Source organism: Meriones unguiculatus, chromosome 16, assembly GCF_030254825.1.
Source record: "Meriones unguiculatus strain TT.TT164.6M chromosome 16, Bangor_MerUng_6.1, whole genome shotgun sequence".
NCBI lineage: Eukaryota > Metazoa > Chordata > Mammalia > Rodentia > Muridae > Meriones > Meriones unguiculatus.
The window spans coordinates 32,122,037-32,148,984 of NC_083363.1; the positions used below are offsets into that span (position 1 = coordinate 32,122,037).

At 45.5% G+C, this 26,948-nt stretch overlaps 1 protein-coding gene across 2 annotated transcripts in view; it reads left to right on the forward strand.

Annotated features, from left to right (window-relative positions):
• Window positions 1–26,948, forward strand: part of Kif6 (kinesin family member 6) — a 285,962-nt gene that overhangs the window by 127,027 nt on the left and 131,987 nt on the right. For both annotated transcript variants that reach the window (XM_060369640.1, XM_060369641.1), the window contains 3 exons: window positions 14,310–14,415; window positions 15,527–15,671; window positions 18,872–19,087. In XM_060369640.1, coding sequence (XP_060225623.1) covers window positions 14,310–14,415; window positions 15,527–15,671; window positions 18,872–19,087 — 467 coding nt within the window. The remainder of the gene's footprint in view (window positions 1–14,309; window positions 14,416–15,526; window positions 15,672–18,871; window positions 19,088–26,948) is intronic.

Genomic DNA, 26,948 nt, shown 5'->3' on the forward strand with positions numbered 1-26,948 from the left:
TAAATAAATAAATATAAAGCATTGACTAGTATATCAAGATCATGTGTAAGCCTGAATTCGTAGTAGAGAGCCAATACAATATAGTAGATATATCCAGTACCAAAAGATACCCAGCGCCCTAAGGAAGTATCTCTGATTTCTTCTCACTAAACCAAGGCCAAGCCACGGCCGTTCTCACCCGGCTTCCACGCACCCTCAGCAGCAGCTGGAGTTTTCTTTTCCTCCCACCTCCACATCTCCCAAGGAGAAAGAAACATCTCCCAGGACAACCCAAGCCTAAGTGCTCAGCCTGCCATTTCCGGCCACGTGAACAGTCTGTCCCGGTTATGAGCCGCCATGCCTGGAACCTGGGTCAGTTCCCGCTCTATTCCCGATGCTCTCCATTCTCCTCCTCTCCCTCTCCCTCTCCCTCAGATTTCCCAGTTGTCCCCTCTGTGTTTGCCATTAACCCAACATTCTCTTGCCACCTCCTCAAAAATTTGTCCTCACTCAAGGAAGCCACTACCGCCTGGTATCACATTTCTACAAATTTCTGCAGAAATCAGAGTTCCCCTCTTTTGCACGAGCCCTCCTGTGACTGTCATGCCTGTCAGCTGCTTTTCTCATCAATGTACTTTGTAGATTAGTCGCCTGGCATGAGCTGGGCAGGGGGGCAGCACTGAGCGTCCTGCCAACTAATCAGAAACTCCTCGCTGACATCCACAGCCAAGGGTTTCCTCCTCCTCTTTCTGGGTAACCTCATCTCTTAGCTCCTGGTCTGAGAGACATGACTTTATGCTTTGGAGAAAGTTGGGTCCTGAAGATGGCTCAGCAGATAAAGGTGCTTGCTGCCAAGCCCAATGGCCCGAGCCTTATCCCTGAAATGCATTCGGTAAAAGGGAAGAGCCAACTCCTGCCAGTTGTCATTTCCTCCAGACACGTATCCTGGCCTGTGTGCACCCACACTCATAAACACCCCCCCCACACACACACATAATATAAATGTGTTTAAAGGAAAGAAACAGGAAGTCACTGAATATCAGATGCCTCCATCTCTGACCATGCCCCTTGCATGCTAAACCTCTAAGGAACTTAAGTGATAGAATTGTAGAATGTCCTGGAGTTGTTATGATGTTTATGTGCTGATCAATACCAGACATTGAGGCTTATCTAGATTTTTTTTTCCTTTCATTAACTGGCTCCTGCTAGGTCATTTACAAGATAGTTCTTTCTGAGATGTCTGGTGGGGGCCAGGAAAGGACTTGGGTTGTTCCCCAGGTGGAGAAAGGCAACACCTTTTGTATTTAAAAGACTGACTTCTGAAGCGGGGGAGGTGGAAATGCTGACTCCTCATGTGCAGGGGCCTTCTGCAGCAAGACAGAACACAGGCTATGAAGTGAGTGTCTGCACCCTGCTTGTGGTTCCTTAGAGTTCTGCTAACCAGTGCTCAATCCAATATCCTACGTCTTGTGTCCAAGTAGTCACAGCTGAAAAACTCAAGGTTCGATACCAACAATGAAATTCTTCCCAGTTCAAGTAACTGTGGGGCCAGTAATCTATGAGGTATTTGTCAAGCAAACATAGAGATGGATTGGTGGTTTGGTTTGGTTTGTTTTGTTTTGTTTTCTAATTGGTCACCCTCTTTGGATCCAATGACTGACATCTGACTTTATCACTTCCCTCTTTACTGTAAAGCAAGAGAGGCAAGAGACTGGTTGCTTCGGCGAGACATACTTAAGTCACAATCATGTTCTCATGTGGCTTCCATCATGTGTGTCCCACAGCCACGCGTTCAGATAGCTGATGAGAAATTCTGGGCTGGACCCAGGCCATCTCCTATAAAATACAGGGCATAAGTTACTTTGGGCAGCTCCCTGGGCTGCTCTATCCTGTCTGTGGCCTCCTCAAGCTGTTCTCTGGGTGTGGAGTAAAAATTTTCTTTCTTCAGCTAAGCTTGACCCTCCGAAGTATCATATTTCTGTCCTGAATCAGGAGGAGATGACATAAGATTGGTTTCTACATGTTTTCAGTTTGACATCATATTTAGCATACACAGTACTCACTCTTTTCGTCACACGGCATGACTGGCACTCCTCTGCGTAACTGATCCTGGTGAAGAGCATCCTGGTTTGCAAGAGGCATGCAAATTTCTAGGGATGAGCTTTTTATGAATCTGAGTGTGATAGATTTTCTCTCTCTCTTTTCAAACATATTACGTGTATATGAGTGTGGGTATATACACGCGTGAATGAAGACGAACACGTGACTAAAGTCTCCTGGAAGTACAGAAGAAGATGGTAAAACCTGGAGCTGTGGTTACAGGTGGGTCTGAGCCAGCCGACATGGGGGCTAGGGACTGAATTTGGTGACTCTGACCAGGGCAGTAGGCACCCTTGCCTGCCGAGCCATCCATCCAATCCCAGAGGCGGATTTTCTTGCATAGTGGGTTTCTGCCTTGTCCTCTGGCTCAGACACATGCTGTGTGCCCTCAGTGGCCATGCTTTCTAGTTTGAATGTTTGTCCTTGCTCCGACTGTAAATGTAAATTCTCTGCTCCGTCCAGGAGTGTCCCGACTCGGCATGGGGACTTCCTGCTATAGATCCGACACCCAGGGAATATCTATGATACTGTCCTTGCTTTAGCTCCTTCTGTCCCTGTGCAATGCCGCTCAGATCCATACAAGGCAGAGTCTGACCTGCATGAAAAGCAAAAACAATGCTCAGCCCATGCCTTTCCAAAATGCTAAAAAAGGCTGCTTCCTCGAGCCGCCACATGGCCGCCAAACATCGAAGAACAGAGTTGACTATAAAGAGGAGTTGCTGTTGGCCTCTGGCCACAGAGGGACTCAGTCTGGAAAGGGAAATGATCTAGAATATAAAATCAAAATTGTACCTAACTTTAGAGGCTGGGAAGATGGCTCGGCAGACACCATGCTTGGTACACAAAGGCCTGGGCTAGAGCCCGTAGGGTTGGGAAGAGGAATTATAGCATAACTGTAATCCCAGCACTGCCAAAGTGGAGGCAGAGAAGTGCTTGGGGCTCACCAGCAAGCCACTATAGTCAAAACAGGGAACTCCAGATTCAAAGAGAGACCCTGTGCCAAAATATAACGGGGAGAGCCACTAAGGAAGTTACCAGATATCAGCCTTGACCTACACACACGCACACTCACAGGCACACACAATGACATATGTGCACACCCACTGAAGATCTTTTACAATATATAAACACATAAGTAAGATACAATTCTACCTAAATTCAAGGGCTGGCGTAATGAGGAGGGCAGAAATTGCTTTCGACTGGGGAAAAACAGGGGCAACTCTTAACAGATTGGGTGAATCAGGAAAGATTTAGCAAAGTGAAATTGGCCTGAGGAGCCTCGCAGATAGAAGGACCAAGGCAAGGGAAGGTGCATGTCTGGTTTCCTTATTTTAAAGATACATAAACAGCCGAGGAGAAGTGGCAGGACTTGCATAGATTCCTACCAAGTTGGTTGCTTGCCCGAGAAAATCAGTCTCCACAAATCCCAGCCCCTCAGGGCTCTGAACAGCTTTATAGCTCTCTGAATTATTAGCTTCTGAGTCAATCAAAAACATAGTGTATTCTTCATGTGGAAACATTCCGATGCCATAGGCAAAGCTTTGAGCACTTTTTATTCTTTTCGAAAAGAACAGTAGCGTTGGGCCTTCTTTCAAATGTTCTGCTTGGGGATAGGTCGCTAATGAGCAACAGTTGTCAGGCCCTCCTGAGTGTGTAAGGGGGTAGGGATCCACACCGAGAGCCTGCCTCGGGAGCGCGCAGCTCCAGGTCCACTCAGCGCTAGGAGGCCTGTAGGCTTTCTGATAAGGATGGTCAGATTAAGCATATAAAAATACGGGATGGCCAGTTGAGTTAGAATTTTGTGCAAACCACAAGTAATTTTTCAGTGTAAGTCCATCCAGCACAGTCTCTGCAAGACCATTTATTTCAGCTTTATGTTATATGACCAGAACTGATCTCTTCCACGAGTATTTCTGCCTTAAAACCATTAAGATTTGTAGTTGTGTGGGTTTTGGTGTTTTTCTTAATTTTATATTATTTTAAAGTCAGTATTATAACTTTCTGTGTATGGGTAGTTTGCCTGCGTATATGTCTGTGTGCCACAGCATCCCTAGGTGTCAGAGCCCCTGAGACTAGAGTTACCCACAGTTGCGAGATGCCATGGGGTGCTGGGAATTGAACCAGGTCCTCTGGAAGAACAGCCAGTGCTCTTAACCACAGAGCCATCTCTTTCACCCCTGGCACCATTTTAAGGCACCATTTGTATGGTTAAGCCAGGTTGTCAACCTGACAGGATTTTGTTCAGTCGTCATGGAAACAAGCCTGAGTATGTCTTTGAGTGAGTACCTGGAAGAGGGTAACCGAGGTTGAAATACCCTTCCTGAAAGTCGGTGATGTCATCTCATGGACTGAGGTCACCAACTGCATAAAAAGGAGAGGACTAGTTGAGCGCCAGCATTCTTCGCTCTGTATACCTTGACTGTGATTGTAACATGACCAGTTGCTCACATTCCTGCAAACATGACTTTCCCACAATGATGGACTGCGGCCCTACAAACTGTGAGCCACGGTAAGCCCTCCTCCCGTATGTTGAGAGTATTTGTCAGAGCAAAGAGGAAAGTTAACTGATGCAAACATTGAAAAACATGGCACAGGTTCTGAAGCTCAAATTCCAGGTGAGTACAGACTTGGCTGTGAGTCCTCAGTTGCAGCATCTGCACTGTAATGAGTAGTCAGGAAGCTCTCAGTGAACAACCAGGCATGGTCTTAATTGTTATTCCCTGCCTCAGACTCTCCATTAATGTGATGGCCAGCTTAATCCATTTTCTAAAGTCAGTTTCTGTCTGAGATGTCTCGGTGATGGAGAACTGAGAAGTATCTTGCTTAACTAATGTCAGTATTTTATCTAACAGCTAATTTACAACACTTGAGTGAAAAAAGTCCAAGTAATCAGGCGGTCATTAAGGGGGTGTGGGGAGAAATGGATTATCTGCTAACACGGTCCTGAATTCATGTCTCTTGCCTCCCAGGCACCCCTCTTCCTGGCTTTGGATGAAATGGCTGGCTATAGGCAATAACCTGAAGGTTGTGGGTTCTACCTCCCAGAGACCATTAGTAGCTAATGTGCATCTCTCATTCTATAAGAAATCAGATCTCTGAAATCGTTCAGGAGACATAATTCACTGCAGATGAAGTCTCCGCACTCCAGCACAAAGTGATTTGGGTCCTGACATCGCATTTTGAAGATATTAAAACCCAAACGAAAAATGTGGTCCGCAGCTTGTATTAATTATCGTTGGGGAGCTGTGGAAGCATTTGAGTGCTGAATAAATCGCTATCTAATATGATTAAATAGGCCTGTCTCCATCGCGAGGCTGCCTCTCCACTCGGGTGATTCCTTTTATTCTCCTAAATTCAACTGTTTTGGGTTCTAATCATCCAAAGGAATGGACATGAGAGGCAATAAAGGAAAGAAGGATGAGGCGCAAACGGCAGTTTCATTTACGGATTAGAGTTGACACAGTGGGTTCTTCGGGTCTCGACAGCTCTTTTATCAGAAGTCCACGTACGAGCTTCTGAGTTATGAAGCAGGGTTATGCAGGAGCGGGTAGTTTCACACTTCTGGCATCTCACCCTTCTCAGTACTGTCCTCTGTGCTCTCCGCTCCTTGGGCTTTAGGAACTCTAAGATTTTGTTCAGTGTTTATCTTTTTAAGTTTTCAGTTTTAGTCTTTAACGGGGAGTCTCCTTCTACTTCCCAGCCCTGGGATGTCAAATGCACATCCCCATTGTCCATGACTTTACATGGGTGCACACTGAGACCAGACCCAGGCCCTCTAAGAAATCCTTTAAAGAATAAAGGGGACCATATATGACACCCAAGAATATTTGTGTTTCTTTCTTACATTTCCTAATAGCCATTCTACAGGGATAGTTTGTGTATTCATGGATTTGAGTTTTGTTTTAAGATTTTTTAATTTTTATTTTTAATCATGTATGCACATGCATGCGTGTCTTGGCTCACGAACATACACACACACATATACACATGGATGTGTTGAATGTATTGCCCATGGATAGCAAGAGAAAACACCGTATGTACTGGAGCTTAAAGAAGACCTGTGGTCCATACTTATCACCCTAAACTAAAGTCCAAGTGGATAAAATATAAAGCCAATATAAAACCAGACACACTAAACCTCTTAGAAGAAAAAGTGGGGAAGAGCCTTGAATTCATTGGCACAGGAGACAACTTCCTGAACAGGACACCAACAGCTCTAAGATCAACAATCAATAAATGGGACCTCATGAAAAGCTTCTGTAAAGCAAAGGACACTGTCATCAGAACAAAATGACAGCCTACAGATTGGAAAAGGATCTTCACCAACCCTATATCTGACAGAGGGCTAATATCCAGAATATATAAAGAACTCAAGAAGTTAAACAGCAACAAATCAAGTGATCCAATTAAAAAATGGGGTACAGAGCTAAACAGAGAATTCTCAATAGAGGAATATCGAATGGCAGAGAAACACTTAAAGAAATGCTCAATATCCTTAGTCATCAGGGAAATGCAAATCAAAATGATCCTGAGATTTCACCTTACACCCATCAGAGTGGCTAAGATCAAAATCTCAAGTGACAACACATGCTGGAAAGGATGTGAAGAATGGGGAACATGTGTGCACGCACACAAACACACACACAATTAAAAATAAAAATAAAAAATCTTAAAACAAAACCCAAATCCATGAGTACACCAACTATCCCTGTAGAATGGTTATTAGGAAATGTAAGAAAGAAATGCTGTAGGGAGTGTAAACTTGTACAATCACTTTGGATATCAATCTGGCACTTTCTTAGACAATTAGGAATAGTGGTGCCTCAAGATCCAGCTATACCGATCCTAGGCATATATCCAAAAGATGTTTAAGTATACAGCAAAGGCATTTGCTCCACCATGTTCATAGCAGCTTTATTTGCAATAACCAGAAGCTGGAAAAGACCCAGATGTCCCTCAACGGAGGGATACAGAAATGAATACAGAAATTGTGGTAATTTACACAACGGAATACTACTCAGCAATTAAAAACAAGGAAATCATGAAATTTGCAGACAAATGGTAGGAACTAGAAAAGATCATCCTGAGTGAAGTATCCCAGAAACAGAAAGACACACATGGTATATACTCACTTATAAGTGGATATTAGACATATAATATAGGATAAACATACTAAAATCTGTACACTTAAAGAAGCTAAGTAAGAAGGAGGACCCTGGGTAAGATGCTCAATTGTCATTCAGAAAGACAAAGGAAATGGGCATCAGAAGAGGGAGAAAACAGGGAACATGTCAGGAGCCTACCACAGAGGGCCTCTGAAAGACTCTACCCTGCGGGGTATCAAAGTAGATGCTAAGACTCATAGCCAAACTTTTTGCAGAGTACAGGGAATCTTATGAAAGAAGGGAGAAATGGAAAGACCTGGAGGGGACAGAAGCTCCACAAGGAGAGCAACAGAACCAAAAAATCTGGGCACAGGGGTCTTTTTCTTAGACTGATACTCCAACCAAGGTCCATTCATGGACATAACCTAGAAGCCCTGCACAGGTGTAGCTGGTGGCAGCTCAGTGTCCAAGTGGGTTCCATAGTAATGGGAACAGGGACTGTCTCTGACATGAACTCAGTGGCTGGCTCTTTGATCACCTCCCCCTGAGGAGGAAGCAGCCTTACCAGGCCGCAGAGGAAGACCATACAGCCAGTCCTGATGAGACCTGATAGACTAGGGTCAGATGGAAGGGGAGGAGGACCTCCCATATCAGTGGACTGGGAGAGGGGCAAGGGAGAAGATGAGGGAGGAGGGTAGGATTGAAAGGGGATGAGGAAGGGAGCTACAGCTGGGATATAACGTGAATAAGCTGTAATTAATAAAAAATAAATTTAAAAAATAAAAAAAAAAAATGTTTTTTAGAAAGAAGGCCTGTGGCGTAACACCTGGATTCTGATGGTCTGCACAAACGGTGATTAAGCACAGGCAGGATGAGCCATTAGCTAACAAAAGCAGAGCCATGAAATTAGCAATCCAAACATAGGAGAAGAATTTTCTTTGTTTAACCTCTAATATTAAGTTGCTATACTCCTTATTATTATATTGCATCTGAGGATGTCTTTCCCTTATAAATCCAGATTAAATTCAATAACTAGAACTTAATGATAGTGGGTGTTTTGACTTATATAAATTTGCCTCAGATTCAGTATTGTATGAACCTGTTTCTAAACGGTTATGGACTGTTTTGCACATGACGGATAATATAATTTTTTTGATCAAATGGAACAGTAACCACAAGAATTTTGTCTAAGTGGCCTTCCTATTGCTATGATAAGACACCATGAGCAAAACAACTTGTAGAAGGAAGAGTTTCTCAGGGGGCTACAATTTCAGAGTGTGAGTCCATGACCATCCTGGCAAGGAGCATGGCGGCAGCCAGACGGGCGTGGTGCAAGGGCAGTAGCTAAGGGTAACCACGAGGCAGAGCGGGAGAGAGCTCCCTGGGATTGGTGTGGGGCCTCTGAAACCTTAAAGTGCCTCCCAGGGACCCACCTCCCTCACCAAGGCCGTACCGTCGGATCCTTCCCAAACAGTTTCAGCAACGGGGGACTAGCATTCAAACACAGAGACTACGGAGGCTGTTCCTCTTCAGTAAATCTGTTCCACTACAGACTTACTCCGTGTTTTCACATTGCAGATTTTTTAAATCTGTCTTTCAAATGGTTACTAGCTTTTCTGTCTGATTTAATATAGTGTAATTTAAAAATAAAAAAAACAAGGGCTGTGGTTTTAAATTTTCGCTAAAGATGTGAGCCGAGAATTGTATATTTAAAACTATTTAAAACGTTAGTGTGGACAACAGAGTTAATTTTATGTAAGACAGGACTGTAGAAAGAGTTAGAGATATGAAGCAAAGATTATATATAGCTTCTACTGCCTTCCTTTGAGAAATAGCTGGGCAGCAAAGGAACCATGAGGGAACTTAACAGTGTAAACGAATAGCTTAGGCACTATACGTTTTAGAACTTACTATTATTTCCTTTTACTGTGAAAGCATAAAAATAATCTTCATGCAGGAATCTGTCCAGTGCTTCAAATCTTTGTAAATATCTGTAAATAGCTCTCAGTGCTGGCAGGGTGAATAAATAAGTTGAAATGAGGGAACAGTGAGGCAAAGGAAAGTTCGGACCGACCCACTCTCTCTGATCCTTTTTTTCTTTTTTTTAAATTTTTATTAATTAGACTTTATTCATTTTGTATGCGCCCATAATCCCCCCCCGCCTCCCCTCCTAATTTCACCTCTCCCCCGCTTCTCCATGCATGCTCCTCCCCAAGTCTGCTGATAGGGGAGGTCTTCCTCTCCTTCCTTCTGATCCTATTCTGTTAGGTTTCATCAGGAGTGGTTGCATTGTCTTCCTCTGTGGCCTGGTAAGGCTGCTCCCCCCTCAGGGGGAGGTGATCAAAGAGCAGGCCAATCAGTTCATATCAGAGACAGTCCCTGTTCCTATTACAAATGGAACCCACTTGGATATTGAACTGCCACGGGCTACATCTGCGCAGGGGTTCTAGGTTATCTACATGCATGGTACTTGGTTGGAGTATGAGTCTCAGGAAAGACCCCTGTGGTCAGATTTTTTTGGTTCTGTGGCTCTCCTTGTGGAGCTCCTGTCCTCTCCAGATCTTAGTATTTCCCACTTCTTTCCTAAGATTCCCTGGACTCTGCCCAACAATTGGCCATAAGTCTCAGTATCTGCTTTGTTAGTCTGCAGGGAAGAGCCTTTCAGAGGCCCTCTGTGGGAGGCTCCTAACTTGTTTCCTGTTTTCTTCTTTTTCTGATGTCCATCCTCTTTGCCTTTTGGGATGGGGATTGAGCATTTTAGCCAGAGTCCTCCCTCTTGATTGGTTTCTTTAGGTGTACAGATTTTAGTAGGTTTATCCTATATTATATGTCTATATGAGTGAGTATATACCGTGTGTGTCTTTCTGCTTCTGGGACAGCTCACTCAGGATGATCGTTTCTTCACCATCACCTCTGAAAGGATGAGGGCTGAGGGCAGTAGAGGGTGCAGATGAGCGTCCAGGGGGTTCTGTAGCATTACAGGAGGGTGGAGAGCAGTGAGGAGCCCGAGGTAATGCCACCCAGCATCCAGCTCTAGTCTGCTTTTCTCTATGGGCTGGGCATGGGGCCTGGCCAGAGCAGGCAGCAGGGCTGGAAGCACTGTCCATGCAGTATAATATCAGATCTCTCTTCCCTGTCACCAGGTGACAGATATTGTTGCCTCAAGGATGAGCAAGAAGGGTGCCAGAAAAGGAAGGGCAAGTGGGCTCCACTGTAGCCATGCTGAGGCCCTCCTTTCTGATCTCCATCATAGACAGGAGGTGGGGCCAGACTGGAAGCTGTGGCCAGAGCTGTGTTGTCAGGGAGGCTGTGGAAGACTGTGCAGGCATGAAGGGATGCAGATCCCAGACACACCCACCATACAAGCTGAGAGCTGGCATATCAAGGAGATCGCCTGCACTTTTACTTGCAGTCCAGGCTGTAGGTGGCCTTGCAGAACGCAGCAATAAGGAGGAGGAAGGACAGCCCCTCCCCCAGCAGCTATGACTGCACTCACATATTATGCTGTGCAGTCCAATGGGGGAAGGTCAGAAACCTATGGGTTCCGTCTAATGGAGGGGCTCAGCTGAGACAGAAGGGCTGGAGCCCGGGGAATTGTTACTGCTGCTGTCCATCAGAACAGAAAGCTTTGCTGACCAGGTGTACAGAACGGCCAGAACCAGGGCTGCGGTGGCCATATCAAGACTTGGGCATGAGGCGTGCCAAGGCAGGACCAGAGCAAGCTGGGTAGGGGAGGGGCAAGCAAGAGGCGGAGGGGCAGAAACAGCAGGTAAGGCAGCTAGCTACATACTGCTTGTTCTCATCAGCATCTCACTAAGCCTGCTTACGCTCCTTAGGTAAGCTGGAAGTTCTTCACCCATAGATCCTTTGAGGTGGACGCCTGCAGGCTAGTGCCCAACAGGGCCTAGGTGACCTGGAGATCATCTCCAGCCAAGCATCTCCAGAAGGCAAGAGCTTGCTGCTCACACCTTGGACCAGTCCAGTTCTTGCCTCCATGGCTGCATGTCCTCAGCCCTGACCTGGAGAAGTCTCACCGGAGGCTCAGTCTCCTGGCCTAAAGCCAGGCTTTCTACTGGATTCTATCCTTGGGGTTTTCTCCTTCAGCCTGGTACCTTCTAGAACATTGATACCGGTGTCAATTTGTTCTTTTATAGACACAGCTAGAATATCAACTGCCAATTTTTTGGTCAGAAGCACTGGCCTTGGCCTCCTGCACAGGAGATGGGAATCTAGTTGTAAGCATGGCAGGCCGCTGTCCCGAAAACCCAAAGGGCCTAGAGGCGGCACGCCTGCAGCTGGTCTCCACAGCAGCACTGTCTGCAGCACCCGTTGGGCCAGCTATTTTGATCTCTTCTCTTTTTGTTCTAAATACTAAGCTTCTCTAGGCCTACTGCAGCGAGAATACAGCAAGGTGAACACACCTTAAAAAACTAACCTGGCGCTGTGAAAACCTGGAATCACAAACAGCAAAGCTGAGTCTTAAACCTTTCAACAGTTGTATTTTAAAAGTGCTCATAATACTTACCTTCAGTGCTTTGAGCCTGCCTTACTTAAAACTTTTTCTGTAAAGTGGATGTGGAGGCACATAGCTAGCCCTGGGGAGGCAGAGGCAGGAGGATCCTAATCCCAAGGTGATCCTCAGCTAAGCAGTCAGTTCAAGGCCAGTCTTGAGACCCTGTCCCTAAAAAGGAGATAAAATCTACTCGAAATAGCTTTTTTGAATTCCATAGTAGAAATATATGATGATAGGCAGATGGTCTCACAAAGGACCATTGTTTTGTGAGGGAAACCTGGCCTGGATTTTAATTTCAGTTGGTCACATTTGCTGTTTGAAATCACTGAGTGCACCAGGAAGCTATGTGGGATTGCATTTGAGGCTCGTGCAAGATTCCTTGATAATGAAACATGGAGAAAAAGAGCCGGGAAGCAACAGGAGCATCTCGTTCTGTTTCCAGAATGGGGTGCCGTTTCACGCTCCCCCCTGCCCTGACTTTGATGCCCCATAATGAACATCAACTCTGAGCTAAAATAACCCTCTTCTCCTGTAAGTTGCTTTTGTCGGAGAATTTTGTCACAGCAACAGAAATATAAACTAAGACAAGATGTGAAAGTGACGACTGTCCTACATCTGAGGAACATCTTAAGATCAAGGTGTAATGGTAGATGAGAGGCGAGATGGCTCATGCCTTCACTCTCAGAAGGCTCAGGCAGCAGGATTGGCACGAGTTTGAGGCCAGTTTGGGCCACCTGGTGAGCATGAAGACGTCCTGGGTTACATTTGGAGATTCTGTCTCACGAAAACAAAATCATATCAGAAAATAGTCTCGCAGTTATAAATTGTCTCATACTTGACAGTGTCAGCTGTCTGTGTAGCAGGCTGCAGGAACAAGTCTTCCCCGGAACAGAAATTATCCGTGTTGTGGGGGGCTGCTGATAACAGCAGTGGGAGGGAAGTATGGACCATTTCAAAGAATGGAAAGTATGCAGATATTTTCATCATATTAGTAAGATTCGGGAGGGCTGTTCTGCGGCCCGGCAGCTTAGGAACTGACCATCGTCCTTCCACCTTCAGCTCTCCTTGTCTAGGGTCCCAACTCAACACAAGGGGATGGAGTCCAGGAAATGAATCCATTTACTAACCTGTCTGTTTACAATGAGCACCTAATGTTAGGGGTGGGACAAAAAGCAGCAAGAATTATTATTCCTTGTCATCTGCATGTGTGTGTGTGCTCATGTGTGGGAGTATTGTGCACACATGTGTGATATGCCAATGGACGCCTGAAGTCAATGTTTGTCATCCTCCTCTATCACTGTTCACCGGTCCTGGGCCTCTCACTGATCCCGGAACTTGCCTATGCAGCTAGGCTGACTGTCCAGCAAGCCCCAGGGAGCGTCCTCTTTCCCTTCCCCAGTGCCGGGATTTACAGGCAAGGCCATTGCAGACTTTTTACATGAGTGCTGGAGTTCTGAATGTAGGCCTCTCGGTTTCATGAGGCGTGCTCTGCATCTTTCCAGACCTGTTGTGATGCTTAGGAAGCGCTGTGATTGGCAAGCAGGCTGGCTCAGGTACATTCACAGATTCTAGAAGGCAGCAGGGACGGGAAAATGAGGTTGAGAGCACGTGGAATAAATAGTGGTTGGCTGTTCCTCCCTAGAGGGAGGTATTTTCTTAATTTTGTCTTTTGTTTTGTTTTGTTTTAGAATAGGAAGAACATGAAAATTACTGAACGTAGAAAGAAAGAAAAGAGTCTCTCTGGAATAGTGATGACAATGCCAGGGGAAGCAAGTGGGAGAGGATAGCCTTGAGAAGAAGGGAGGGTGTTGTCAGATTAGGGATGAGAGCAGACAGAGCCTGGATGGTGAGGCAGAGCTATTGTCAGGATGCCCAGAATACACACTCTGTGGCAGCATCTTGGCTCTCTCAGCCTGGTGAGAAGGTAGCTCACTGGTCCACGGGGGAAATTCAGTGGCAAGCTTGGGGATCATGGGAAGATTGGGAAGAACCGCTGTGGAGACCGCAAGTCTACCGGGAGCGATCAAAGGCATCGTGGAGCACTGCAGAGGGCGGCTGAGGCTGAGCACCGTGCGCTTTTAAAGAAACTAATACAGGAATTATTTATTTTTATTACTTCCCCTAACAATGTGGAAGCTTGGCTTGGAGGCAAAGAGGTTCAGTGTGGCTGGAATGGAAAGGTTATAAAAATCAAATGACTTTTAAAATATTTATTTTGTTAATTTTTAATCGTATGTATCTGTGTGTGATTGCACCCATGCATGCAGTGCCCTTGGAGGCCAGGAGAGGGCATCGGATCTCCTGAGGCAGGAGTTGCAGGTGGTTGTGAGCCACTCCTAACCACAAGCCATCGATCCAGCCCCTCAGAGAGCTTTTATATGGAGATCTGCATGTGAACGTTCTTTGGAAATTAGCCAAGGATTTGTACAATTGCAGATTCCACTTTATCAATATGCCTTCCCCTTCCACATCCACAGACAAATGAAATAATGAATCCTCAGAAAATATGGGCCCAATATCCTGTACTTCAAGTCCTCTACATGCGAGTCAAGCCATCAGGTTTCTAAGGTTTCTAGCCCATTCTTGCTTCTCATGTGTTATGTGTTTTTTAGGCTGGAGAAACTAATAGCATCCTTTTTGGAAGATCAAGATCCTGAGAGTAGACTGGAAGTCGGCGCCGACATGCGTAAAATCCATCACTGTTTTCATCATTTTAAGGTACATTTCAGTGTTTCCTCCAGCCGCGTCCTGCCACATTCCAACTGCAATAAAAACTCTTCCTGTTGACCAACTCTTAAAAGGCCAGGACCAGCTTTACACATGCAGAAAACAGCCCGAGCATCCAACCACACTGCGACTGTCACTGAGCAGCCACAGGAATTATCTCCAGCTTTTCCACAGATAAACTCTGGCCTCGGACTTCTGATCCCTCTGCCACGACTCTCTGCCTCGTGCCTGGAATATGTCTGTGCCAAAACACACTCACTCACACACACACACACACACACGCACAGGCACATGAACACACACATGTACGCATACATATTTTCAAATAGCATCAAGATGATCATGTCCAGTTTTTTTTTTTCAGTATTTTGATTTATTTGAATAACTTATTAATTTTCCTCAGCCTCTGAAGTTTTGCCTTTGTGGGGTTCAAGGGGTGGCAACATCCTCAGTTTTCACTTGCAGTTTTGCACACTTCTTTGAGTGATGGGGCAATTACCATTTTCTGTGGAAATGTAAACAAACATCTACTTGCCTTAGCTAAGGCACTAAGTGACCAAAGAAGTGATTCCACCTGAGTCTATTTGAGTGAATTCCTGAATTTATTGAGGTTACAGACCATTGGTGACTTAAGGCACACGCATCATTTGTGCCAGCATGGGTGATGACTCAAAACAATTGCATAGGTAAAGGTCCCCGTGCAGCTTGCAGGCCACACTGCAAGAGTCTCCTCTCCTTCAGTGATTGTCTTCTGCTTGTTAACCTTAGCGGAAGGGCACTGTTTGAACCTTGTAAGTTTCAGGAGCTTCCTGTGTCTTGGAAGTTTTATTTGCTTCCTGAGTCATAGAACCTTCCCCTCTCACTCTGGGAGAGGATACTTCAGTTTTGAGTATATAGCTTCACAACAAGGGGGAAAGAGTCAAGAGGAGACAGAAGCTAAGGCAGAGGGGAATGAGAAGTAAATGTGTCCAACAAATGCTGTAACTTCTTTAAAGACAGGGATAAGGGCAAAGATGCATTCCCAGTGTGTATTAGGAACGGCATAGCAGCAAAGAAATTTAGAATATGGGCTTGGTCAGTAAGTTCTTCCCCCAACTTGCAGAAGCTGTTAAATGACAAGAAGACCCTAAAGAATGTTTCAGAGGAGACATCTTCTGAAACCACACGCCAGGTGTGCCAAGAACCATTGAAAGATGAAGAATCCACAAAGCTCCGAGACCTTCTTAAGCAGAGAGACAATGAAATCAGTATCCTTCTGGGGGCTCTCACTGTCCTAGCTCGGAAGGGGAGGGAACACGTAGGTTCCCCTCTTCAGTCCCCCATGCTACCACATAGCTTGATATCCCAGCCTATCCCAACCTGCTTCCCATTCACAGTGAGATGGGTCACTCAAGGAAAGTGCAAGCAAACCTCTGACTTTAGCTTTCTAGCTTGGTGTGTGCTTGTGTGTTTTCATACATATGGAGGTCAGAGGACAATCAGTTTTCTCCTTCCACTACATGGAACCTGGGAATCAAACTGAGGTCATCAAGCTTGGTGGCAAGACTGTTTTCTAGCTGAGCCATCTCTCAAGCCCTTGATAGAGTTATTCTTACAGAGAACATTTCATCTCTTGGAATACTGTCTTAACCATCTCTCAACACTAAGTCTTTCTCAGATGTATTTTGGTTGCTCTGTGGTGGGCTTTGTGTTTTGAGTCCAGAACCAGTAAGCTAGCTAGTTATCTTTAGCCAGCTGACCAGACACCATGCTGACCACAGTCTCATCGTGGCCCAGAATTTGTGGCTGGTGTGTGGGTGAAGCTCAAAAGATGATTGGGAAAAAAATGGCGTGTGGTATTTATTTTATGAAAAGCAGAGAAGTTGGCTTAGATATAACTTTTTATTTGAAAGGCAGATCTCTTGTCTTGAGTCCCACACACAGATGTTCCCAAATTAGGAAGTGAGCAGAGATTGAGTGTTCAAGATAAAATTCTTCTTGGCTCCCAGAGGCAGTGTCTTCTGGGTGCTGAAGGCCAGGGTTCTAGCTGCTGGTGGGTGCAGGCGCTGCCTCCTGGTGCAGACAGAAGCAATTACTTCTAAAGAGTCCCAGCCCAGATGCTTAAACCTCAGGCCTCAGGGGCAGTTCTTCAGTACTATACCTCATTTTTGCCTTTCAATCTTCTTGTAAAATATTTGACATTTTCATGACATTTATAGCCTTTAACACTCACAAGAAATAATTGTGCCAAATTTTATACACATATTTTAGTCATTAAAAAAAACTTTACTAAGACATTTTAAGTGCAGCTGTCGCACAAAATCCATTAAAAGAGTCTTTTCTACACAGGAGTTGGGGAGATGGATCAGCAGTTAAAAGCGTATCTTGCAGGAGTTGGAGACATAGGCCTGGGTTCGGGTCTCAACATGGGGACACATGAGCAAATATATTATGCCGTATGCTCATATTTTGTACATTTAAAAGAAGTGTGTAAAGAAGCTAGAAAAGTGTCTCAGCAGCTAAGAGCACTTGCTGCTCTTCCAGGGATTCTATTTTATTTCCCATCAGTCATGCCCATACACCTACATCACGTGGTTTGATGGTCCCCTGTATCTCCAACCCTAGGGTATCCGATGCCTTCTGATGCCCTCTTCTGGAGTTTTCAGATGCCAGCACTCACACATGCATGCACGCACGGCGCACGTGCAGGCACACACACACACACACACACACACACACATACACACACACACATACACACACACACACACACACACACACACACACGGGAGGGAGGGAAAGAAGCTTACGAGGTAAAATCCAATCCAAACAATGTAGATGAAGTGCCTCATTAGCTTCAGTCTCTAATTTTAGTTGAGTCTTAGCAGACCCCATGTCAGATTCAAGTTAGTTTTAGCTACTTTATTATCCAGCCAGTAACACTAAGTCCAGCTGCGACGTACACCCCCACTCACGCCGTGTCTCCAAGTGCTGCCCACAGCGTTGTCACCCCTGCATTCCTTCCCTCCCTCTTACCCCATCCATCTCCGGGGATGGCCTCAGCCTGGCCCTAGCCCCAGTCTGTGTTCTGCTTCTTTTCTTGGCCTTCATCCTAGCCTAGGATCTTCCCACCTAGATACTCCTACCAACCTCTCAATGCTCGCCATGGCTAACGAGCATCTGTGCATCGAGGAGGAAGGAAATGAGATGTGACAGAGAGGGACCACTCCAGGCTGGCTTGCGCATGTTTATAGAAAAGTGAGAGTGAACGGGAGACACGTGTGTGCCCGCCCCCACCTTCTTCACTGTTTTGAATCCCACACAGCTGTTGATGGAGGCGACACTAGATGCTGCACGTTGTGAATAAGTCACTGGACTCGGAGGCTTCCATTCAGAATGGTGATATGGAAGGAGACAAGGGGCCAGAGTGAGGGCCCAGTGGCCAAACCGTTTGCTGGCAACCCTGGCAACATGAGTCTGACGCCTGGAACTCACATAGCAGGAGGAGAGAACAGATACTCCGAGATCTGTGAGGCAGGAAGGAACAGGAGCCACACTAAGTAGTCTTAACAGAGAAACTGATTGGCCATCCAGACATCAGCAAGTTGAAGTTAAATCTGAGGAAAATTGTTTCCGTGATACTTGCTCAAAAAACATGTAATGAGGCCCACCCCTGCTCTGTTCTAAGTAGCAGCCTCCCCCTCATACTTTCCTGTGTGTGTAAGCGTGCGTGTGCACTCATGGTGCCCTGCATGCCAGAGGTTGACTGAGCGCCCTCCTCAATCAGGTTGTATTTTGAGAGTCTCTCAACGAACCTGGAGCCTGCCAGTTTGGCTGGCCACACACTGGCCAGTAAGCCCCAGGTGTCGTCCTCTCTCTACCTCCCAGAACTGTTGGCAAGAAGCTCCACCCTCTGTGCCCAGCCTTTTGCACGGGTGCTGAAAGAAGACAGGGTCTCATGTAGCCCAAGATGTCCTCAGAGTCATTAAGTTGACAGGGATGGTCTTGAGTTTCTGGTGCTCCTTCTACCTCGGGAGCGTTGGGATTCTGGGCCTGAGCTACACCAGCCAGCCTAATGTAGTGCTGGATGAACTTGGGGCTTTGTGTGAGCTGGGCGAGCACTTGACCGACACGGCTGTATCACCTGGCTCCATTTCTATTCTTCACACAAATGTTAGTCAGATTTTACAGATCTTTCTGTTTTAACGACCTTTCGATTTTAAAGACCTTTTTTGAGGTTGATAGTTTCCATATCATTGTGTCACAGTGAAAGGCTGATGCCCTCCTAAGCTGTCCACAGCTGCACATTCAACTTCAAGGAGTTGCTGTGTCCCTGTGGCCAGCCTTCCACAAAGTTCATTAGTTGCAGTTATTTGGTTGGAGGATAATAATTGCTTTTGGAATTTATGTGTGATCATGATCATCTCTCAGGAGCCGTTGTAGGATTTATCCTTAAACCAGATTTCAGATATCCTGGTCAATATGTTAAAAAAGGAAAAGAAGAAAACTCAGGATGCCTTCCACTCATCAAGCCTCGAGAAGAGTGAAGCCAGGCCACCTCAGAACTCTCCCTTCGTTCCTGGGAGCCCAGCGGGTGAGAGGGCCTCATTCTCCTCAGCCACGAGCCAGGCCCAGGACCTCAGCCTCTGCAGGAACAGACCCAGCTTGCTCCACAAAAAAACAGGTGGGTTGGCTACATCTCCAGTCTTCTTCATCATCCGTGATGGATTTCCGCATCACACTCGCGGTCTAACTGTGCAAAGGTGAAGGTTCCGGTGAGGAGTTTGTTAGAATTATTTTTTCCAGGTGAAAATACCCGTTTCTCCAAATTCATGAGCAAATAAGGGAGAATGGAGTATAACATGGCAGCTTGCAGTATAGGGTGATACGGAGAGAGGTCGCTTCAGAGGAGGGGAAGAAGGCACTTTCTGTGACCAGCGCCTGTTGTGGCACTGGTGTGGTGATGTCTAAACCCAAGTAAGCTGTCCACAACCAAGTGACTTTAACACATCAGTACAGCCTTCATCAGACACCAGCAAAAATTAGCAAAACGGTGAGCTCATAGGCTCTCCCAGGGTTGGCCTCATCCCTGGGGGAGTTTCCTCTTCTGGCTTTTCATAGAGCTGTTGCAGAGGCTTCTAAAGAACTCACTAGAAGCCCACGCCCTTGTGTGCATCGGCCTTTCCTAGACCAGCCTCTCTGGGAGTCACATGACCTGGTATGGTACAGAGGAATGAGAGCGCCCACTGTGAGCCATGTAAGATAGCATTTCCTATGCTCATGTTTGCTAGAAGGGGCAGCCTGACACATAAAGGGTTAAATGACATCTGACCTGGGAATCACTTCCAAGTCTGGTGCCATTCCCGCCATGCCCTTTAGTTGTATTTGTCAACTTGCCACAGTCTAGAGTGCCCCGGAAGAAGCCCTCAGCTGAGAACTGGCTAGGTTGGGTTGGCCTACTCTGCAGGCCTCTGCTGTATTCCCGTGGCCCTACAGAAATGTCTGTGAGGGCTCGTCTTGATTTCTCTGGCATGGCTTCTAGTATGTGCTCCCTCAGCAATACAGAGACGTATTTTGAAAGCGAAAAGACTGACCCTGAGCTTGGGGAGCTCGTTTCTTGGTCTGAGTCCTGGACTGTGTAAAAGTGAAGGAATATGGCTGAGTAAGCAGGCAAGGGTGCAAGCATATGCTGTCTCTCTGCTCCGGACTTGGGTGTGATACTCAAAATTCCTGCCTTAGCTTTCCCACAGCCACGAGCTAGAATTGTGATGCAGATAAACTCTTCCGAATGTTGCTTTTGGTCAGGATATTTAGTCACAACAGAAATGAAAGAAGAATGGGTGCCCTCTATGCCGCACTCAAGGGACATGGAGATGGATTTTACAGTTTGTCACTCCTGCTCCTTTTAATTGCACATCACCTTACCTCAGTTAATTCCTGCATAACACAGCAGCACACGTTCCAAATCGCAGGGAAACAAAGATGTGTTTGTACTGTTGATGACGGTGACAGAGCAGTGAGGACTGCTGATTCCTCTCCAGCACTGACTGCCACACAGCCCTGCTACATTCTATTACAGACTGTAGCTGTAACAGCTGGTTGGAATAAGATGGGGGCAGGACCTGGATTGGGAATCCATCCGTTCTGCATGTGTTTGCTGAGTATATACTTTAAGAAATTCATACACTTTTATACACTTACTGTGGTTAGATATGTGTCTAGGTATGTGCGTGTGTGTGCCATAGCCTGCATGGGGAGGTCAGAGAACAACTTTTGAGAGTCCAGAGTCTCTCCTTGCACCATGTAGCTTCTGTGATTGAGCAAGGTTGTCCTTCAGAAGCCTTCATCCATTTAGCTGTCTTGTTGTAAAGCATAGTACTATTTACTATTATTGTAAGCACAGTTTGCACCACCCTTGTGCATGTATAAGGCTAAACTCTTGCCTTGAGTTAACTCGTTTAATCCTTAACCCGTGGGGTAAGTTTTGAGTTTGCCCCAAGTTGAAGATGAGGACATGCATAGACAAACACAAGCTTTGACCTTAGAGTAATTACAAACCAACAGAGCATAGTCACTGAAGGAACACATCAGAGAACACAAGAAAGATCCAGAAGGGCTTGCAAAGGTCAGATGTGGAGGGAGAATAGTCCAATGAGAGGCAATCCATTGCTTGGCTATTTGCAATGCCTACAGGATCTAGGCCATGGGAAGGTCAGGCGAGGCTGGCCTGTGCAGAGCAGACTAACACAAGGCATTGAGATGCAGGGCCCATTCCAAGGCCAGATAGTCTAGGTAGAGCCTGGATGTACTGAGAGGGGGGTGGACATCCTACGTGTTAAGGACCTGGAGTACACAGGGCTTGAAAGCACATAGGCTATGGAAAGTCAAGGTCAAATGAACACCCAGGTGGCCCAGTGCCTGTGACAGTTTCTACAAATGTGAGAAATGATAAATGCCTTCCCCGGCTCTGCAGTGATTGAAGCTTTGACCGTCATGAACATGTGTCAGCATCTCTCCTCTTAGAGCCCAGAAAACAGTTTTCAAAGCATGGCACTGTAGCTTGTTTGGTGCATATTTTGAGCCACAGGAAATTGGGAAGCCACAGAAACAAATTCTCTTTCTAACTCTGTCCTTTTCTCTTCTTTTACCTACCTTCCTCTATCCTCCAAGGCAGGCCATGGAACCCCTCTCTCTAAATGCCACTCATGAAACTTAGAAATAGTTCCTCAATTACTCATGTAAAAACTGGCTGTAGAGATTTCTCTGGCTTACCTTCACTGGCTGGATCATAAGACCTTCCCTGTGAAGAGGCTTTGTCCTCTACCTAGTGGGAAGGAATGTCACAGAGAGATGCCAAGATGGATGTGGGCACGAACTGCCAAGTTTCCTTACCCAGCCTATTATATCTACTCATTTCTTTGGCCCAGTCACATTTCTGTAAAGCTGTCCTCAGACCTAAACATGAAAGTAACCAATTTTGTATAGGTTGTTAGGTCTAGGCCTTCGTTCTGAAGGCTCCTTAGCTACACAAAAGTTGGCTGGGATAAATCTGTTATGCTTCTCTATATATAATCTATCTTTTGTTTAAGGGAAGTCATTGGTGATCCACTTGACAGGTGAGGAAAGGTGTCTCACCCTCCTACCCTATACGGTTCAAACTAAAGGTTATTTCCAATGCCCATGGCTCACAGTGAGTGAAGTTCTTATTTCTGAACTGTTGTGTATATGCAAAAATGGCCTCAGATTCACCAACCCAACCCTAGCTTTGGGCCAGACCTTCTGAATGTCTATTTCTTCTTTCTGCACCATCTTTCCTCTCAGAATGATTCTCCCCAAAGCATCCCATGTTCCTCCCTTCCTTTATAATTATAGTCAACTTTTCCAGGGCCTCTCCCCTCTCTTGATCTTGCCGTTAAGATGGACCACAGTCTTGTTTGGAGAACAAATCCAGTATGCTTGAATTGAAAATTGCTGAAAAAAAAATCTCGGCAATTGTTTTCAAGATCCAAGAACAAATGAGGTCAAAGCTTTGGAGAAGGGCCTCCCATCTGAAAGTGCTTTTGAGTCGTCTTAACTGCCATTGGCTAGAGTTCCACGAGAATTGTAAATGGGAGTCAGTCAACAAATGGACTGATAATGATCTAACCATTTGGGGAAGGGTTTGAAGGGGAATCAACTTTATTATCTGGCAAAGACTACAAAAAGGAATGAAAATTGTGGAGGAATCAGAGACACAGAGCGCCAGGTAATGGGATCCTTGATTATGTTTAAGATCCTGGGAGCCGATTAAACCTTTATGACCACAGCGGCTTATATATGAAAAGCTTATGTAAACTAAAACAAATTCAAAAAAATCAATAAGCTTGCTTTGGGGAGATTTTTCTGTCTTGGGAAGGTGTTTTTGTTTCTTTTAACCATTACACGGCTGTTTCTAATGCAGAGTAGGTCAAACTGACCGTTTTGGAAACTATGGCCTGTATCCCTTTCCTCCACTCACCTCTGATGTACGCTGAGCATGAGCACCTTTGAATTAGAAAATGAGGCTGAATTTACAGTTCACTAGAGAATCCTGAAGTTATTGTCCAAGCAGCTGGCCAGGTGGAAGAGAACCAAAGCTTTGGGGCTTTCAGTTGTTGATAGGGAGACTAAAAGTCTATTGTGGTTTCCTTGGGAAGATGAGAGGGATTATACAGACTCAGTTTTTAAAGTCATCCTGTTCTTTGTAGCCTCAGTTGATAGAGTGCTTGCCTAGCATGCGCAAAGCCCTGATCTCCATCTGTGGCACCTCATAAAACCAGTTGTTCGGTGGGTGTACTAAAGAGATGATTCAGAGGTTAAGAGCTTGTATTGATCCTCCAGAGGACCCAAGTTCGATTCCTAGCACCTACATGGCAGTTCACAACTCTCTAACTCCAGCAGAAAGCCAGACACAGCAGCATGCATCTGCTCTCCCAGCCCTGGTGGGGCAGGGACAGGTAGAACTCACTGGCCAGCCAGCCTACAAATGAGTGAACTCTGGGTTCAGCAAAAACCCTATCTATCTATCTATCTGTCTGTCTGTCTATCTATCTATCTACCTATCATTATTACTATTGTTGTTGTTGTAGAGGCTCTGGAGAGATGGCTCAGCAGTTAAGACCATGTGAGCATGTAGTATTCTTGCAGAGGACCTGGCTTTGCTTCACCCACCTTGGATGGCTCATAACCCCAGTTTCAGGGGATTCAACACTCTTCTGACCTGGGAGGAGCCAACACACACCCACACAAACCAAATTATTCTCCTGAGACCAAAGCCTGCTGTTTATTCATCTGGCTATCCCTAACCCTCCACTAAGTAAAAAGAAAAGCTCCAGGGGAAACTAAAGGGGGCAAAACCCGCCATCCTGCTTACCAGAGAAAAGGCATCTTTGCAGAGCACAGGACTGCTCAGCCAGGGATTTCTCTGCACAGTTCCTTGGAGAAGGTATAGCTTTCAGACCCTTATTTGACAGGCATGTAGATGAGATGAATAAAGAGGACCTGAAAATGAAAGCCAGGAGAGAGAAAGAAACAAACAAAAAACAGGGTTATGCAAGCACACAGATGTCTGCCCTCAGGTCTGTGCACCCCAAAACTTTCATCTTTGTGATCCCAGGGAGAGCTCATGAGGTCTTATCTCAAACTTATGAAATGAGTAATGTGGGTTTTTTGTTTGTTTGTTTGTTGTTTGTTGTTGGGTTGTTTTTTGTTTTTGTTTTTTTCAAAAATAAGCATTTGGTGGGAATGAATTTCTGATGTTTGGCTAGCTGCAGCAGGACCTCATGAGCTCTTACATACTCTGTCCTAGTTAGCATCTGTTGACTTGACACAAACTAGAGCCGTCTGGAAAGAGGGAAAGCCCCCACTGAGAAAATGCCACCCATCAGACTGACCTGCAGGCAAGTCGAGTGCATTTTCTTGATGGATGATTATTGTGGGAGGGTCCAGCCCATGGTGGGTTCTATAAGAAAGGCTGAGCAAGCCACGGGGAATAAGCCAATAAGCAGCACTCCCCCATGACCTCTGCTTCAGGTCCTGCCTCCAGGGTCCTGTTCCGTTTGAGTTTCTGTCCTGACTTCTCTCAGTGATGGTCTGGGACTGGGACACAAGCCAAATAAAATCTTTCCTCCTCAAGCTGCTTTTGGTCACCATCTTTATCACAGCAATAGATCCCTGTCAGTCTGTCTGTATGCATCTCTCTGTTTCTATTTATCTTTTTCTATCTGCATATACCTACTTCTATTAGTCTATCTTTTATATATCTCCATCTATCATATATTAGTCTATCTTTTATATCTCTCCATCGTCTATTCGTCTATCTGTTGATCTATCAATCCATCCATCTACCCATCCATCCATGCATGTGTCTGCCAACTGATCTGGTTTGAAATCACCATCTGTAAGAACCTGTGGTATTTTCAGTCTAGTTGGAGGAATATGTAAATGGATAGAGCTGTCAATCCCTGAGTGAAAGCTCTGGGAAAATGTCCTGCATAGCTCCTCAGGAAGTAGTCCAGGGCTAGGGAGATGGCTCTTTTGGTAAAGTGTTTGTCTTGCAAACACAGAGACCCGAATTCAATCTCCAGAACCCATATTGTATTTAAAAGAGTTAGATATTGATGTGTTCTGTATTTTGGAAAACAATAGACTGGTCCTAACAGTTTCCCACATAGGACGGGATATTTATAAAACATCTTTCAGTTGAGCCAGGCATGTTGGTGCATGCCTTTAAATACCAGAGAATCAGAGGCAGGTGGATCCCTGTGAGTTGTAGGCCAGCCTGGTCTACATAGCAAGTTCCAGGCCAACCAAGCCACATGAGACTGTCTCAAAAATAATAAATAAATAAATAAATAAATAAATAAATAAATAAATACCAGAAGCAAACACAGGGAAAACAACAAGAACCATGTGTCAGCTTCTCTGACATCACAAAGGAGAGCCTGTCACTCTGTTCCTGTGACAGTCGGGTGTAGCTGGTCTTCCCTCTTAGGGCTACGGCTTACCACACGAGTGCAAGTGTGTGAGATGGAGAAGTGTGACTGAAGAAAACCTGTCCCCACTCTGTGTGTGGAGTGTCACTCCCCACAAAGCCCTGTTTTTGTCACACTGCGTTTGTACTCTCCAGGTCCCTGAATAGCAACACGAGCCCCTGGTGAAGCTGTGCTGCTGCGTCTGTGGCATTCTTTGCTTGTGGTTATTTATTTATCTGGTTGTTTGGTTGTTTGTTTGGTTCCTTGGTTGGTTGGTTTGTTGGTTGGTTTGGTTTGGCCTGGTTTGGTTTTTTTGAGACAGGGTTTCTCTGTGTAACCCTGGCTGTCACAGACTCACTTCGTAGACCAGCTTGGCCTCGAACTCACTGCCTGCCTCTGCCGTACAGGGATTATAGGTGCGTACCACCACACCTGGTCATTTAGGGTTATTTTCTATACTTTGCTGAATGGAGATGCTTCACATGTTTGTAAGATTCATCAAATGAAAATAGGAAACATTAAGTAAAATTCAAAATTCTTCCAATAAACAAGTATTTCAAATTGCATGGGTCCCATGAAATATTGCAAACATTGGGATTTACTTCTGCTAAAAAAACAAAATAACATATCCGTTGATTGTTTGAAATTCTGAGTTAGCCAGGAGTCCTAACCTTTTCTCCCAAATCCTACTCTGGGCTCTGATCGTGGTAATTTTGCTTCTTTGCAGGAAGTTTCAGGCTCTGTGTAACAGAGTGCTGCCTGGGGCTCAGTGGCAATGTTTGCCTCGAATGCACAATGCCTTGAGTTGGATTAACGTGCAAATTGCTGCATGCCTCTTCCTCAGAGATCAACCCTCACGTCACGCTAGCAAAAATGCGGCAACTTCCGATCTTCCTTTTTTCCCTCTGCTTCTTTCTGTCCCAGCACAACTCTGATTTTCTGAGACAGGAGAAAAACAGGCAGATTCTAGTGCATAACACTTCTCAAAGCTCCTCTTTAAGTATTTTGTTGACTTCCCAGGGGCTACGAGCTACACAAGCTCTGCATCACTCTAGGAAAGCATGCAGCATATAAGCTTTATCGTGTAGGTCACTGTGCAGAATCACCGCTAAATGGAAACTCTCCTGTGTCCTCCTACTTAAGCAGATGCGTAGTCTGAGGATCAGCCCCCAGGCTCTGCCAGGCCCAAAGGAACCAGTAGCTGAACTGGCGAGCGCTAGTCCGGTCATAGTACTGGCCTAATCTAGATGCAATGGGTTCTCCATCTCATGTCTTCCTAAAGCTAAGCCTTTTTACTTTCATTATTTGGGGAAGTAAATTTAATAACTAAAGCTATTACCGATATTATGATTGATAGTGTAGTCCACACCACTGCAAGTTTTTCAGGTGCCTAGAAACCACTCCAACGTTTCCAAAGCTGACGGGTGAAATTAAGTATTATTTGCATACTGTATTCCATGGAAATACCTGCTATGCTAATGACCAAGCATGAAATTGGGATAGACAAGGGGTACTTATGGACTTCCTGAGGCAGAAAGACGGAGTAGCTCCCAG